At 41.0% G+C, this 17,404-nt stretch overlaps 1 protein-coding gene across 5 annotated transcripts in view; it reads left to right on the top strand.

Annotated features, from left to right (window-relative positions):
* ARHGAP10 (Rho GTPase activating protein 10) overlaps nt 1-17,404 on the top strand; it is a 275,716-nt gene that overhangs the window by 124,156 nt on the left and 134,156 nt on the right. For all 5 annotated transcript variants that reach the window (XM_075930012.2, XM_075930008.2, XM_075930007.2 and 2 more), the window contains 5 exons: nt 2,094-2,200; nt 3,264-3,358; nt 7,838-7,919; nt 12,789-12,831; nt 15,950-16,015. In XM_075930012.2, the coding sequence (XP_075786127.2) occupies nt 2,094-2,200; nt 3,264-3,358; nt 7,838-7,919; nt 12,789-12,831; nt 15,950-16,015 (393 nt within the window). The remainder of the gene's footprint in view (nt 1-2,093; nt 2,201-3,263; nt 3,359-7,837; nt 7,920-12,788; nt 12,832-15,949; nt 16,016-17,404) is intronic.

The following is a 17,404-nucleotide window of genomic DNA, read 5'->3' as shown; positions in this document are numbered from 1 at the left end:
CTGCTACCTGTGTTTAATAATAACAGTGCCTATAGCAGATGAATGTGGTACCTATCTACTTTACAATATGAGAAGAACCAAACTGATTAAAAACATCCTGATCCTAATTTTAAAATAACACTTTAAGCTTTGAAGCAGTAAACAAATATAAAAGTATAGTCTTAAAGAGGCTGACTAGACAAAAAAAGCTATTCAGGTGATCTCACTAAAGTTAAGCTTTGACTAGGATCAGGTTGGGTGGGAAGAAAGTCTTATAGTCTCTCAAGATGTGCTTACTAACCATACTGAAAAACTGGGTTCTTGGCTCCCTTGCTCTGATCATACGCTGGGCTGAACTCTTACTTTTTCGATCTTTTGTCCTAGCAAATAGGTTGTAGTAATAAAGGTTCCTTACTGTTCACAAGGCAGGAATTTCTGCAGTGGCAGCTCCTTCTGTTTCCATGGGCAATTGCTCTTTGCTGGGGGAAGTGATTCAGTAGCAGGCTGGGCTCATTTTTTTTATGTTCCAACTTGAAAGCTGCACTTTTGATTTTGGTGCTCTGGTTCTGGGATACCAATGTCATAAGATCAGGAGAATCATGGCAGTTGGCTCAGAAGTGAGTCTGTGCAGTGTAACCCATGTGTATATCCAGTTTAAGCCATAGCTGTGATGTTGGAGAGTGAGGGTTGATGGAAAGGGCCTTAGAGAATTCACTTGCCGATGTCCAAAAAAATGAGTTCCAGACTTCAGTAGCTGTGGCAACCTTGCTGATCTCAGCTGTTGTAATAGAACATAAGGTGAGAGGGTCCCTAAAGTAACAGGTGTTATAACATGTAGATTTGGAAAGATGATTACTGGCACTAGGATTGAGCCAGAACCAGTTAAAGTAGAGCTTGAAACACTGGTGTTCTGTTCTCTTAGGGTATGTCTAGACTACATCCTTCAGGTGACAGAGGGATATAAATTAGACATACCGACATTGCAAATGAAGCGGGGATTTAACTCTCCCGCGCTTCATTTGAATAAAAATAGCCGCCACGTTTTGCCAAGTCAGCAGTTTGTCAGCAAAAAGCGGCTCTCAAGATGGGGATCGGCCGACAAAGAAAGCCTTTGTTGGCCGATCCTGTAAACTTAATTTTACAAAATATAAAGGATCGGCTGACAAAGGCTTTCTTTGTTGCCCGATCCCCGTCCTGACAACTGCTTTTTGCTGACAAACTGCTGACTTGGCAAAATGTGGTGGCCATTTTTATTAAAGTGAAGCACGGGAGATTTAAATCTCCACTTCATTTGCAATGTCGGTATGCCTAATTTACATCCCTCTGGCGACAGAGAGATGTAGTCTAGACATACCCTTGATGACCAACCCTACTCAAAGTTGGTCTGTACTAGCTAAGTGATCATGGACTCATCAAAGATGACTAACTCCAGTAAAGTGTATTATCGTGAAAGGCCTGGATAGCTACAGCAATATCTCTCTTGTGGATAAAAGATCCCAGGGTCTCTTATAAAAGATTGAGGTGATCATGAGTCACGTTACAGTATTCTCTGGTGTGTGTTTGATTTGTATAGGTAAAAAATGTCTGTGGAACCAAATGTGCCTAAAGTTCTAATTCAGGTTACCTAAAATTTGTTTTTTAAATATGAAATTCATATTGGAATTTGAATTCACATATTATCAGATTATCCAGTGCTCTGGATACTCTCACTTATTTTCAGGTAGCTGGATAAGCAGAATTTGCCTGTATATAATGTATCAGACAGCATTTTGTTTTAGAACAAGGATTACGTAAGCAATTGAATGGTCAAAAATTCTTTTATCTAGCAGAGAAGGGGGAAGGATGGAGACTCAACTAGTAAGAGCTGTTTTCCATTAGATTGCAAATATCAATGAGAACAGAACACAGCATGCAACAATTTACAGGACAGTAGACACAGGCTAACATCTATCATGATTTAACAGAAGTATTTTTCAACTTTGAACTTGGTACATCTATGTGGGGTTTTTTTTAAAAGGAATGTAATGATAGGCTAAGTAGATTTATGTAAACTGGGAAGAGTACCAAACATCTTAAATAATAATATAGAGTTAATGCTTTGATTTTTCTTTAAGGACCTGCCCCATTTGGCTCCAGTTGGATAAAACATTACTGCATGTATAGGAAGGAGACAAAGAAATTCACCATGATCCCATTTGAACACAGGTCAGGAGGGAAAATGGTAAGTACATTTCATTATACTACTTCATGTCCTGTATCTAAATGAGAGGATATGTTAGAGAAGATACGTCAGCTATCTCTTTTTCTTGTAGTTTATAATTTGCCCTCTAAGGACAGTAACCTAAAATAATGGATGATTTAATAGATAAAGAGTCTGTATACGTTTTAGTTGCTTAGTTTTGGAAAAATAGAGAACATGAGAGATCTAAAATGCACTTATTGTGCCATTGTATGTGGTTTTTACTAAGGGAATTTAAAGGGGATTAGTCTGATTAAACCCCAAGTGTGAATTGAGAAAGTATAGTAGCATTAGGTTTTTGACTTGGAACATAGACAGACAGTTGAATAGTCCCAGGGAGGGGGAGATGATTGGAATATGAAGCATTTAAATAATGTTTAAGAGGGAATGCAATTTGCACAATTAGAAATATAATTTAAGCTTTCCTTGATAACATCTAGAACATTCAGGTTTCAGTCCTTTGTTGGATGCTGAATACGCTTATTCCTTATTGAAATGACTGGGAATTGAGGGCAGTCAGCATCTTTCAGGGCCCAGCCCAGTATTAAATGATGGCATTAGTATAAATGAAATATGTTTTTGTTACAAAAATAGTAAATGTGAAGGTGAAAAAGACATTTTAAATCTTCCAGTCAATCTTCTAGCAGATGCAGCATCCTGCTCTGTTTTTTATCCTGTTTAGTTTTAATAGTCCCCAGGGCTTGCACTGCAATGGAAGAGTGTAGCCATATACGATGGGTAAAGGCGAGATTGTTTTAAACATTCTTATTAAAATATATATTTCTTTAAATGTATAAATATGTTGAGCTTGCTTGGGTAAAATTTTCATAAGTGCTTAAATGATGTCAGCCTAAGTGATGTTAGACTCCTAGCAAGGTTCCCTCTAAGCTGTACGGCAGCACAGTCCTGCAGTTGCTTAATGAGCCCCTCCCTGCTGAGGACAGAACAGCGAGTCCTCGCCAAGGTTCATCATAGTCAGGTGACATCATTTGGATTTCAGTTTTTGCTATTACATCAAGCATATAAAACAAACTTTTGTTTGTAGGGTGATGGGGACATTTTCTTCCTTACATGCTGTACCAAAAGAAATATGGATACTATAGATAGGCGTTTCTGTTTTGACATAGAAGCTACAGACAGGTAAGCTGGTAAAATGTACTAAATAAAGCATCAGGGTAAATGTTTATAGTAATTTGGATTCTTTATACTGCTTCTCATTGTGAGGATCTCAAATGCACAGTAATAAAATGACTTTCTGCTAGTAAATCATCATTAGAGAAGTATCCAAACAGGGCAGTCATGGCTTTTTGGTTAGCTTGAATATCCAAGGTTATGAGGCAGTAAGAATCTACCTTCAAATGCAAACATTGCCTGAGGCTTTCACTTTGTAGAAAAAAGCATAAATAGGTGCATTATTTCTTGACTCATGCACTATTGTTCTCTGTGCACACTAGGACTGAGTACAATAATAATGAGAAAGTGGTGGCTGTAACTGTATTTGAAACACATATTATGGTGATGGTTTGCAAAGGTCACCATGGATAATCCACGCATTCATGACCACTTCTTGTCATGATCTTGTTTACTAAAAAGTTCACATCACCAAAAGTCCAAGACAGATTCACATCACCAAAAGACAGATTCTCTGTCTCTTCAATGTTAGAGGTAAGAGATCCATGGAGATTTGTTGTGGTTTGTTGTATGCTCATGGCAGAAACAAAAGACGTACAACAAAACTGCATTTTGAGTATGTTAGAACCGGGTCATTTATTCTTATTGTGGCATGCAAAGGCCATATAAAAGTCTAACGTAAAGTAGAACTTGAAAGTTACCAACATCGGTATTATGAACTGACTGGTTAATCACACACCTCATTTGGAACCAGAACTACACAATCAGGCAGCAGCAGCAGAACCCCTCCACACTCTCAACAACAACAACAACAAGAACAACAAAAAAGGTCAACTATAGTACAGTACTATGTTAAACATAAACTGCTAAAAAGGAAAAATTTTAAAAGTTTTTAAAAAGAAAGGAAACGGTAATTGTTTCATTTAAATTAATGTGGATAAAAGCAGTATTTTCCTTCTGCATAATAAAGTTACAAAGCTGTATTAAGTTAATGTTCAGAGTTACAGATAGCCTTCAGGTGTTCATAACAGAGACCCTACTGTGCTAATTTTCCATTACACAGAGTACCATGATGCATCCCACTCAATGCTACCGCCATCTCTCCAGTTTGACTCCATTTGCATTCTATTGGATTATCTCAAAATGTGTATTCATTTTGCCTGTCATAGCAATCTAATATTTTAAAATGTCAAATTTTATGTTTTCAACTTTGATCAGTGTCAAAGTGGGAGAAGCCAGTTTAGAAAGGAACTGTGATTACAAAAATATTGCTTTGGTTAAGCTGTGTTCCATTGGTTAACCAGTTCTCTCTGTGCACTGGACTAGAGTAGGTCTAATGTATAATGTAAGTTAGAATGTAAGAAAGCAGTTCCCTTTAAGCTGTGCACTTATGCAGCCACTCAGGAGAGATTCAAATGCTGCCCTGCTGATTAGCAGAGTGCCTGCAACTAGGCTTTTGTTTTTACTGGTGCACGTTCACATGTGTTGATGCACATAACAATGTGTTCCACACATGGATGGGAGATTAGGAGGAACATTGTAGGAGAGTCCCATGAATTTCCAGTTATGGGTTTTAGGCTCCAAAATACTTAACTTAAACTGAATATTGGAGTATCTTTATGGATAACATGGTCAAATATAACCAAAACTTCCCTTACACTGATTGGGTATCCCGGGGAAGAGACTTTTCCCTGTGTGCCTTTTATCTGTAACCACCCAATTAATTAGCATGGATATAAAATTTGTATCTGCTTCCAATCCACAAAAATGGTTTGTGGATATGAAGTGGATAACCATGGATTTTAAGGGTGATTTAGTGGCTAATCTCACACATGCAAATTATCCTCTTTATTAAGCCCTATGCCAGTGTTGAACACATTATAATACTTTATCAGACCTCAGCGAAGCTACAGATTTTACTGTCACTCTCTTTTGGCTTCTGAGAGTGTGAAGAAATCCATAGGTTCTAGAAACATGTTTTAAAATAAGAGCTGGACTGTTTTTTAAAATGTTATTTTGTTCTTTGCCATTCCTTGTGACTCTGGCATGTCTTCCGAAGATGTGATGCTGGTGCTCTCTGTGACCTTATACACAGAGTAATCTGTCACTTTCTGTGGCTTCTCTCTAATATTTTTCTGATTTCATCCTTTTGCAGCTCTTGCCTTTCAGCCCCTCCAACTTGCTTCCTGAACTCACCAATTAATGCCATTCTAACAGTGTGTAGACTTCAAATTGTTCAGTCTTGTGTGGTCATTGTCAGTGCGCCGGAATGGAGTATGTTTGATCTTGCCCAATAGTTTTTAATGCCTATCTTCCCCTGGAAAAAACAGAACCAATTCCTGTTCACTGTGACCAGTACACGAAGTTGTCTCTTGTGGTACTGAGATGTGTCTCTTGGAGATAGAGGCTGTGCTGGCTACTCAGTAGAGGCCTGGTCACAGCTGGTTTAGGGGCTTAGCAGCTGCCCTAGCTTCATCAGTAGGAGTCTGAACAGCGCTGCCATGTATTGCTCAGATATTTTCCTTCTCTCCCCCCACCAATAGTCAAAAGGCTAACCATTGGTCCTAGGTTTTGTGTGTCCTATTGGCCTGAATACCCCAATAATTTTTAGGAAATAATCTCAGGTTTAACAACCAATTAGCATCTGTTTGTTTTCAAAGCTCTCTTAGCATGACATTAACTTTTATTTTCTTTTAATCAGAAAGCTGTGCTTGTCCTTTACGCTTACTCAGGCTCCAAAACTTGCCTCAAGCTAACAACAAACAGATACCAATTCTTCTGGTTTACTAGCTCATGTCACATTTGATGCTTTTCTACCCTCAAATTTTCACAACTTAATTATAGGTCTGTGCTGTGGGAATCCATTTAATGCTTTTAAGTACTCCAATTTCTTGAGAAATAGTTAAACTTCAGCATACTTGTCATTACAGTGACAGTGGAAGATGTTAGAAACTTTCCATATTTAACGTTTTTCATATCAGTTGGACAGATCACCCATATTTCATTCTTTCATACTGTTTCTATGTCTGCAACATGCACACTTTTTGCCTTTGCAGCAGAAGCTGAAAAATACCTGCACTTCTCCATAAAAGATTTATTCTAGCCCATTGTATGCTATTCACCCTGATAAGAGGCTTTTAATGACTGTAGTTTATGCCTTGATGCCATAACACATGTCTTCCCACCAGGTTCTTGCTGCAGCACCTGGCAGCCCCGCCTCCTCTGTACACACCGCGGTTCTTGCTGCAGCACCCGGCAGCCCCACAGGTGCTCTGGGCTGTCTCTGCAGTGCCCAGCTCCTGCTGTCATGCCGAGCAGCCCTGCAATCTCTGCTCACCTGGTTCCTGCTGCCTTATTGTTGCGCATGGGACTCCCACTACTTTGCTGGGAAGCCCTGCTGGCACGTGTGGCTACAGGGCTCTCAGTGCTAGCTATCCAGCGGGACTCTCTGGTCCTAGAACATCACACGGATATTGTCAGACCAGAGAATCCCAGTTGAAAGTTTCTACCTGTAGTGGCAAATTTTAAGAATTGAAACATTTAAATGCAGACAGCCATTGTGGAGGAGGGGAAGGAATAAATATCTCTCACAGAATAGCTTTGTACGAATACAGAACACGGATGATTCTCCTGAGATGCTCCATTCTTCTGAAATGCAACACAGAGCGAGAGAATGTGCATCTGTGTTGGGGGCATTGCATTTCTTTTTAGACTTTCTGATTTAATTTCAACATGGCCTACAAACAATGTCCTTTAGAAAATGTACTGAGTTTGAATTATTAGTTGGAGATCAGTTACAGTGCTTTCACTTCACTTTTATAATTCTAGCAAGGAGAAGGAGTAAGCACATTAGATAAAAGTGGTACACTGGATTTTGACTTTCACAATTAAAATGGAGATAAGGAAAATGCTAAAGTATTGCATGGTCCTTTTGCTAGTTCAGCCTTTTCCCTGCTTTCCTTTCCTTTCAGACTTGTTCAGTTTTGTACATTTAGCATGGTAGAAATTGGATAATATTAAATGGCCATTTTAAGCTCTGAAAAACAGTTTTTGGCCTGGAAAGTCCTTCCATCCCCCTACTTTTTCTACAGGTTGAACCTCTCTGGTCCAGCACCCTTGGGACCTGATCAATGCCGGACCACTGGGGACCGGAAATGCTGAAATTAATTTGGAGAACCAAAAAGTAGTTGAGTTAATTCTCAGTTTTTGGTGAAATTAACAAACTTCTACTTTAAATAAGTGGTATATAGTGGATTGATATTTTTTTCTGTCTTCCTAATGTGGACAATATTTGTTCACTTCTGGGATATATCAATTTCAAAGGTGAACAATGTTTTGTAATTTAACAAAGACAAAGTTTGTCCTTGGATGTTGGATTTTCATGATGGTGATTGGAGGCACCATTGGAAAATAGGCAAAATTGATGTTATATGTGTTGGCTAATAAAAAACCAATGTAGTTATTTTTCCTTTATTGGTGTTCCTATAGATTTGTTACTCCTGTGACGATGCAGGCCTTTTCTGAGGAGGATAGAAAGTTGTGGATGGAAGCATTGGATGGAAAAGAAGCTGTAAGAATATAATATATGAATTATTTTCCAGATACAGTTACAGTCTAATGATGAAATCTTTGTTCTCTGATCAAATTTTCTGCAGTCCCCTTATGCCAGATTTACATAATTTTGAAAAATGATACATTTACTGAAAAAGAATATCAGTGAAATAAAACATTAGCACACAATAGAGGTCTGTAAAGGTTGTGGTGAAACTGTGGTGTTTCATTTTAACAGCAAAAATTGATTTTTTCTTCGAGTGATTGCTCATGTACATTCAGCATAGGTGTCTGCCACATGCACTGGTGCTGGCAGTTTTCTCCTAAGCAGTACCCCTGGGGCCAGGATCATCAGCATCCCCTGGAGTAGCACATGCATGCCGCGCTATATGGGGTGCCCCCCAACCTCATCCTCCTCAGTTCCTTCTTACAGCCAGTGATGGTACTTGGAACAGCAAGCACTCCCTTTTCATTCAAGTTCCCCTTACCAAATTGTGAAGTACCTGCGAACTGTTAACTTCTGTGAAAGACTCTGCCTGGGGAACAGGGCATGTCCCACTCACCCAGCTTCAAAGCCCGTGCTGCGTGTCACAGGCCCATGCCAGTTAGTGACCTACATGCTGACTGGGGGTACAACACACGTTGGACAAGTTTCTCATTTGCAGGTCCTTCTGTTCCAGAATATTAAGGATCATAATATTTGGCTTAAAGTGCTCTTGATTGGAATTCGCACTATGTCCGTCAGACCAGCGATCAGACTCAGCAATGGGTCCCGGCACCGCAGTTCACTGCTGGTGTCAACAGCTTAGCACTGTTCATTGCCACTGGCCCCTGCTAGGAAGCCGGGAAGAGACAAGTTCCCTTGTAAGGACAAGGGGAGGAAGGGCGATCAACACGCAAATAGGCCGGAGAAGATCTAGAAGGCAGTGAGTGTGGTGCCTGGATTGCCATCATTGGTGTTGGAGATCTGTCTTCCCTCCACACCGGAGACCTTCCAGGCCACACAGGACATAAGTGTCATGCCACTTCCACCCCCGATGCCCAAGATCAGTGGTGCCCATGGACTACCTGAGGCTTCCTGGTTCAGCCCCAGGTTACCCACTCATTTGCCGGTGCATGCCAAGCCCTATTGGTGCCACCAGGGCCTCACGGTACCCACTCCTGCCACCCTCAACAGGTGTCCCTAGCTACTACCTCTTCATCGCAAGATGAGGCAATCGTGATGAGGCAATCGTGAAGGACCACCAGGACCTACTCAGTAGGGTAGCCAATAGTCTGGGGCTGCAAGCTGAGGTGGTGCAGGAATCCTTGGTCTTGTTTGGAGTCTTGGGTCAAGCAGACCAAGGAAGTGTGTCATTGGCCACCTCATGAGGTGGTTGCCAAAATTGCCACGGCACTCTGGCAGACATCCTCCTCCATTCTGCCAGTAGCCAAGAGGGCAGAGTGGAAGTACTTTGTCCCAGCGGTGTAGGGGGGAGCATAACTACCTTTATACCCACCCACCACCCAAATCCATTGTGGTGGAGTCTGTGAACCACCGGGAGTGCCGGGGTCAGCCAGCGCCCACCCCTAACAAGGAAGACTCCAAAAGGTTGGACTTGCTTTTGAGAGAAAGGTCTACTCCTCAGCCAGCTTTCAGCTGAGGGTGCCAAACCACCAGGCTCTGTTTGCACTATATGGCATGAACACCTGGGTTGGCGCTGGCAAAATTCGAGGCCTCCTTGCCCAAAGTGCGTCTCAAGGAGTTTAAGGCCCTCATTGAGGAAAGTTCCTCCGTGGCACTGGTGGCTCTAAAACAGGGATCTGATACTGCAGACTCAGCAGCCCCATGGCATGAGCCATTCGTATGAGGAGGGCAGCCTGGCTCCTCCTGTTGGGTCTGTCCCCATAGGTGCAGAACTCCATTCAAGACCTGCCATTTGACATAGGGACCCTGTTCACAGAACAGATGGACACAAGTTAAACCCTCAATGCATTCCACGTGCGCGTCTAAATGGACCCGTTTCTCCATGTGGGTGCAGCAGTGGCTGGTGATCCCTCACGAGGCATCCCTTCAGGAGATCCTGGATGACCTGCTGTCCCTGAAACACCAGGGCCTGACCTTGGCCACCATCAAGGCTCACTTGACAGCTATTTTCGCTTTTCATCCACCGCTGCAAGGTTGCTCGGTTTTCTCCCATGGGTTTACCTCTCAGTTCTTAAGGGGCCTGGAAAGGCTCTATCCCCCAGGTTAGGGACCCTTTCCTTCAGTGGGACCTGAACCTGGTTCTGGCATGGCTCATAGGATCACTGTTCGAGCTGTTAGCCACAAGCTCAGGTCGCTTCTCTCCTTCAAGGTGGCTTTCCTGATTGCTATTACCTCTGCTAGAAGAGTATCAGCATTGATGTTGGAACCTGCATATACCTGGTTCTTCAAGGGCAAGATAAAGCTTCAGCCACACCCGCCTTTCTGCCTTCCATGTGGACCAGGACTTTTTTCTGCAAGTTTTCAGCTCCAAGCCTCATATGAACAACAAGGAGAGGCACTTCCAAACCCTGGCTGTGTGTTGGGTGCTGGCTTTCTACCTAGAGGTTACGTCTAGACTGCAGGCTTCTTTTGGAAGAAGCTTTTCCGGAAAAGATCTTCCGAAAAAACTTCTTCTGAAAGAGAATGTCCACACTGCTAAAGCGCATCGAAAAAGCAATCTGCTTTTTCGGAAGATAGCGTCCACGCTTCGGAAAAAAGCTTCTTCCTTGTAGAAAGAGGTTTACCAAGGTCAGAAAAAACCCTCTGTTTTTTCAATTTTCTTTCAAAAGAATGTGATTGCAGTGTGGACCTAAGTGAAGTTTTTTCAGAAAAATGGCCATTTTTCAAAAAAAAAAAACAAACCCTCTGCAGTGTAGACCTAGCTGGAGAGGACATGGGCCTTTCACAGCTCAACGCAGCTGTTTCTGACCTATGCAGAGCACAGGACGGGTTCCCCTATCTCCTCCTAAAAACTATCTAAATGGATTACTTCTTGCAGCCTCATATGTTATGAGTTAGTGGGGCCTGGCCACCAGAATCAATTAGGGCCCACTCCCCTAGGGCTCAAGCTTCCTTACAGGCTTACCTCGCACATGTCCTGATCTAGGATATCTGTAGGGCAGCAAAATGGTCATTGGTATATATCTTCACATCTCACCAGGCCCTCACACAACAGGCTAGAGAGGATGCTGCATTCAACAAGGCTGTTTTGCAGTCTGCATGTACATAACTCCAACCCTACTGCCGCAGATACTGCTTACAATCACCTATGTTGAATAGTCATGAGCAATCACTTGAAGAAGAAAAGGCAGTTAGTTACCTGTTCTGTAGCTGGTTTTCTCTGAGATGTGTTGGTCGTGTCCATTCAATCTTCCACCCTCCTTTCCTCTGTTGGAGTTCTGGGAAGAAGGAACTGAAGAGGGCTGAGCCAGGGGTACCCTATATAGTGTGATAAGTATGTGCCACTCTAGGGGGTGCTAGAGACTCCAGCCCGTATGCTTAGGGAAAAACTTTCAGCACTAGTGCCCATGACAGGAACACATACCTGTGTTGAATGGACATGAGCAATACAACTCGAAGAACGCCAATTACAGAGCAGGTAACTGTCTTTTTTTTATAAATAGATGCCATTACAATGATGATATGACTATTCTAGTTAATGGTAAATGTAGACTTAATCACTTTCCCTGATAACCATCTACTCTATTCCAAGAGACTTGCACGAGCCATCATGTGACAGTATTTCCATAAGTTTTCAAAAGATACAGTGTACACTGGGAAATAAGGGTCTGTCTCGAAAATAATTTTTTTAAATCCATTAATAATTGGTCATCCTGTTTCTGGTTCACATGAAGGTACTTCAGAAATGGGCTGGAGTTGCAGTTAGGCTGTTCTTGTTATAATTAGGTATGTTAAAATGCATTTGATTAAGTAACTGTAAATGCTGAAAATTTCAGTGATTACATGCAGGCTGCATTTAGCTCCTTAGGAGTTGGGGGAGCTGGCTTTTAAACCCGCTCCCTGTGAGTGCCTGATTCCACCTGGCCCCCTGTGCTTCTGCCTCTGATACAGATGCAGCAGTGGTGGGAAGGTGGGTAAAGGGGGATCAGGCAGCTCCCTGGGAGCTGATGTGCACTGGGAGCCTGCTTTAAATTCATGCGCAGGGGGCTACCAGGAGCCTTTGTGTAACCCTGAAGGTTAACTAATGAGTTCAAGCTCTTTGGTTAATAGTGTACATGGTTACACTTTCGTATTCCCAGTTATAATTCACCAGAACTTGATTTACCCAGCAAAATTCAGCCGTTATATAATGTTGAGTTGCCAGTAGTTCTGGAAAAATCTAATTGAAAAGTATTGTTTAGGTTGAACTGACATGAACATTTGCATGTATTTTAGTTGCCATGATGCCACTTGAGAGATGTAATACAAGTGCTTTTTGCCTCCAATGCCCTCTGTAGGCTGAACTCCTTGGCCAGATTGCTGTGCATATACAAAAGATGTAGTCAGCCAGGAAGTCTGTGCATAGAGAAGAATGGGGGAATAGGGCACTTAACTACAACTCTTGTAAGGCTCTGTGGTAGCTTAAATGGTTGCAGTTTAATGTTGATCCAACCCAAAACGTAATGTCATTCCACAAAAGTTTAAATAGTTTGACTTCATGCTCTTGGGAACAAACACAAATGTCAAATATCTGAATTCCCCATGAGCTGGAAATTGTTGTTCTGTCTGCTCTAGGTTAACATACTGTATCAAGGGAGGCCCAGTATTCGTTAGCCGTCAAGTGCTGAAATTGTGCCTGGCATTAAGCAGGAAGCATCTTGATTCTGATTGTATAAACTTGTTTACTGCAGAGCACTCACATTTTTTTTATTTTTCAATCAGCTGTTCATCAATTTGAATAGAGCTAACACAAAACGGGAGGGAAGTAAGTACCTGGAGCTACTATTTAAACTAATACTTATATTAAACATGCTTATACTTTTTAAAAATAAATATTAGGGTTTTTTTTAAATGTTAAATGTTTACCATTTAAATTCTGAAATGCATAGATAAAATGTTTAACAAGAGGTTACGCACTTTTAAAAAGATCTTAACTGTCATAATTTAGGCCACGATTCTGAGAAAATTGTATGCTCATTCTTAATTCGACTAACATAAGCCATCTCACAGAAGTTAATGGTTCTTCTCACAGGAGTAAAATTAAACGCACACATAGGTGTTTGCAGGATTGGGGGTCTAAGTTCTCACCTGCTTAGAGAAAAAAACATCCCTGTTCATATCAACTCATTTCATACAATAAGTACTTTTAGAGTACAATTTACTTCTAAGCATAAGAAAACCAAATTTGTATGGCAGTCAGAAACAAGAGCATAAAGATTAATTTCATATGTACATAATAGTATAAAATATAGCAGTTTTGCAAAAGTAGTGAGTTAATGTAGCAACGAGAATCAAAACTTGTGTGTCTTCAAAAACGGAACCATGATCTGGCACTCAAAAATATATATGTATTTTTTTTACTGTTGGCCTTTTCCTTTGGAGCATGAGGTAGTGATGAATGTTGAAACACATTTTTAAGGGCCACAGCTGGGCAGATTATTATTGGTAGCAATGAAAATGTGGATTTAACTTCCTCAATGCACAGCAGTTCATTGTAGAAATAATTACATAAGCATTAAAAAATTATAAAATATGTCTTTCTAAAAAGCCTCAGCTCACTGAGCATAAACCTTCAGTAACTATGTTGGCTTTACACAGAATCTTGATTGGCAAACAATGAAGATACAGCTAACAGTCCTAGATGGAAATTTGACTTTCTTCTCTCCTGTCTTACTTGATCTGTCATATGTCCTCCAAAGTAAGGTCTTAGTTACCCATAGGTCCTCTGATTCAAAAGTTCATTGTCGGAGCATATTGGCTGCTCCGAGACCTTCAGTCTTGCAACATCGCACAACTCTTCAGATGTTAGTTATTGAGTTAGAGCCAAATTAACACTTCTTAGCATTTATGCCTCTTCTTCTCAAAGGAGTCACATGTCCCAGAAATATGCCCTGTGGGTATTTCATTGCTCATTTTTCTGATTAATACTATGGAAGGAACTGAAAAATGGACAGAGACCAAAGATCAGTTGACATGTACCCCTCCATCAATCATTCATTTGGGCTCTTGGTACGGTGCAATCCCAAAAGGTCATTTTGACCTGGGTCAGCTTGTTCCAACCTCACTGCTCACATGTTTTTGTGGTTTCTTTACTTGGTGAGTTGTCCTTCAGTGGATATGTTCCAAAATTCCATGTTGAAAAAACAAAGCGCACGCATACATGTGCATGCGCGCGCACCTCGCCTCCCCCCACCTCTTCCATTCACACTCATAATTTTCCATATAGACTAATTTGAGAACTCTGATCCAGGAATTCTCTAGCCAATTTAGACATCTCAAACTCATGTTGATCATATTCCTTCATATCAATCATAATAATTTGACACCATCCCAATAATCAAGGTAGCTATTCTCTTTGTGTTCAGGGGTTAACGAGTGTGTTGTATGTAATATTGGGATTTATTTTGCTCACTATTAAGTGAACGGAAAAACTTCTTCACCTTCACTGTAAGCATGATCCTGAAACATGAAGGGTTAAGAGTAGATGGTTGGATGAAATGTGGTTTTGGAATATGAGATTTTAAATTATGTTTTGGTTTAATCTAAAAGGGATTAGACAGTGGTGTGGGAATTCTTTTGGCTTATTTATGACATAAAGCATATTTCATTGGGGATGATAGGATGATTTTATATAGAATACAATATCTTCTGTACAAGCACTCTCTTGTCCAGTTGAGTTACCTTTCTTAGATTGTATTCACTATGTACAATACTTTTTAAAGGAGGCATTGGATCTATTTTTAGGTATGTTGAAATTATAGCTAAGAAGCTATAAATAATGATTTTTTATTAAAAATTTAATATTTCAAACCTCAGGGTGTCATTTCAAGAAGTTGTTAAAAATTAAAATATTTTAGCTTCAAAATTGATGTAATCATATCTTTAATAAAGGGCAAGTTCACATGAGACTTCTCTTCATCTGATTTTTCACTTGATTTTAAAAGGGAATATCATAGAATTATTTAAAGAAGCATGGAAATATAGTTATTGTATTTTTGGTTGTTAGTTGAAGGTTCTCCAACAGAAAACCTCCGTGCACATTTTACTTTTATGGATGTGGTTTAGGAATTGGGGTTTTCCTTCAAAAACCAACACTGCATAAAGCAAGTACTCAAATATGCAAGATCCTGCAGGATGTATTCCAATGAGCTGAGAATTTTTTAGGGTTAGTCTGTCTTGCTTTGCAGCAAATATTCTTAATTAGAACCATATTTTGGCAGGAGAAGAATGTGGTTTAAAGGTCCAGTTCTGGAAAGACTTACTACTGTGACTAGACTCCTGAAGTTACTACACCACAGAACAAGGGCCTGCAGCACTGGGTCTGTACAGATACATAAGAAAATAAAAACTCTAGAAAACGTAACCAAGTGCTTACTCCTGGAAATCTTTCTCAGTTTTGCCTGAGTGAGAGCTGTCTGTAGAAGGGCTCTTATATTTCTCTCTTCCAAGAAAACAATACTATATTGGCTTTGAGGTTTTGAATCTTCTGGCATGTCTGCGTGAACACTTACTGCACAGCAAGTGGGGGTATATATCTTCAGCTTTCCAGTGTGTTGCATACTAACTGTCCTGGGAACCCCTAATGAGGTGCGCTAAAGGTTGTTTAGTGTGCATTGATGTACTATGGATTGAAACAGACGTAGGTGGAAATGTGTTGGACAGTGTCTGGAGCATCTACACAGACAGTTAGTGTCTGGAGCATCTACTCAGACAGTTAGTGTCTGGAGCATCTACGCAGACAGTTAGTGTGAAGCATGCTGGAATGCTGTAAATTTACACCCCTGCTTGCTGCATGTGTTTATATAGACATGCTATCTGAGAGAAAGATGACAAATGTATTAATAATTGTGCCTAAAACCTTCTCAAACTGTTTTTCTTCATAGGTGCACAGTTGGATAAGATAGGGTTCACAATTCTGAGAAAATGCATCAGTGCCGTTGAAACAAGAGGTAATGATCAACTCAGCCAAGTGCTACTGCTCATGAGGGAAGGCCAAGTGGCTGAGGCCTGGGAGAAAGTGGGAATGGTGTGTGTGAGTGGATCTGATATAGAGTCTCACCAGTCCCACTGTAGAGCTTAGATCTTCTGGAGTCCAGAGGCAGAAGAAGCCATTTAGCTGTGGTTATGTTCTGGGTAGATTCGTAGAACTAAAGGGTTAGAAGAAACCACAAGGGTCATTTAATCTAGCCTCCTGCCAAGATGTAGGATTTGTTTGGTCTAGGGGAATTTGCTATTGCTTATATGAAAGTGTATCCTGTACTCTTGAGGAAACCCCCATGGAGAGTCTGTATCAGGGGTGGGCAATAATTTTTAAAAGGGGTTCATTTCACAAGTTTCTGAAGTGGCCCAAAGCCACCCCGGAAGGGGCAGGGCCTTGGGCAGAAGGGGTGGGACCAGGAGATTTCTCTGCTCCCACGCCCATAGAGCCTGATTGGCCTGGGGGAGTGTGTAAAGTTCCTCCCTGAAGAATCGCAACAGCTGGCTGTTTCCTCAAGGTGCTGCAGAGGGAGGAGACCTCGTGCTCTCTCCATCCTCAGGTCTTGATTGGCCTGAGAGCACCAGGGCAGCCACAGGCCAGATCCACTGGCTTGGTGGGCTGGCCCGCAAATGCCCTTTTCCCCCACCCTTGATCTGTAGGCATATAGTCTACCACGCTTTTCTGTCAAACTTCATGCAATCCAAGAGTGTGCGCAAAAAGTTCTGGGGATGACTCCGTTGCTACCACACAGGAGGTTTTATATTTTGCCAGTGGTTACGGGGGCACTATCCAGGGGTATGTACTGTAGAGTTCCTACTCTTCCTCACTCTGCAGAATATATAAGGGGCTTTATATGATGCTATTGAAGCTTTTTACTTTTTAAAAGGTACAATGTATATTGAAAGACTTGTCTTTAAAGAGAACAAGGTCTAATGAGGCTGGACAGTGGAATAAACTAATGTGGGTTCATTTTTTTTCCTTATAAGAGAAGAATAAATGAAAAGTGGTAATTTTCTTCCCTCCCCTCTCTCCTGCATTCTTCTTGACATGAAAAGAGCAATTGGAATTTCAGGATATGAATTTTTCTTCCCCTCTAAATGTGTCCAACTTAATGCTCCTGAAGATGAGTTTACCAGTGTGACCATACTGGAACTTCTAGTTCTGTAGAGTGAATAATGTTGCACAGAGCAGAAAATTAATATCTTTCAGTTGTGTTGTATGTCACTTTTTTTACTAATAGGATACAGGGGCGTTAACAATGGCTGTCACATCCACTGACCGTGCAGGATCTTGCTTACTAAGCAGTTTTCAAGTTGTATTTTTAGAATCTCATATGATTGATAAATACAAGTATTTTTGT

Source organism: Pelodiscus sinensis, chromosome 4, assembly GCF_052426305.1.
Source record: "Pelodiscus sinensis isolate ZL-2025 chromosome 4, ASM5242630v1, whole genome shotgun sequence".
Classification (NCBI taxonomy): domain Eukaryota; kingdom Metazoa; phylum Chordata; order Testudines; family Trionychidae; genus Pelodiscus; species Pelodiscus sinensis.
The sequence above is the reverse complement of the archived record's forward strand: the minus strand, read 5'-3'. Positions and strand labels throughout refer to the sequence as shown.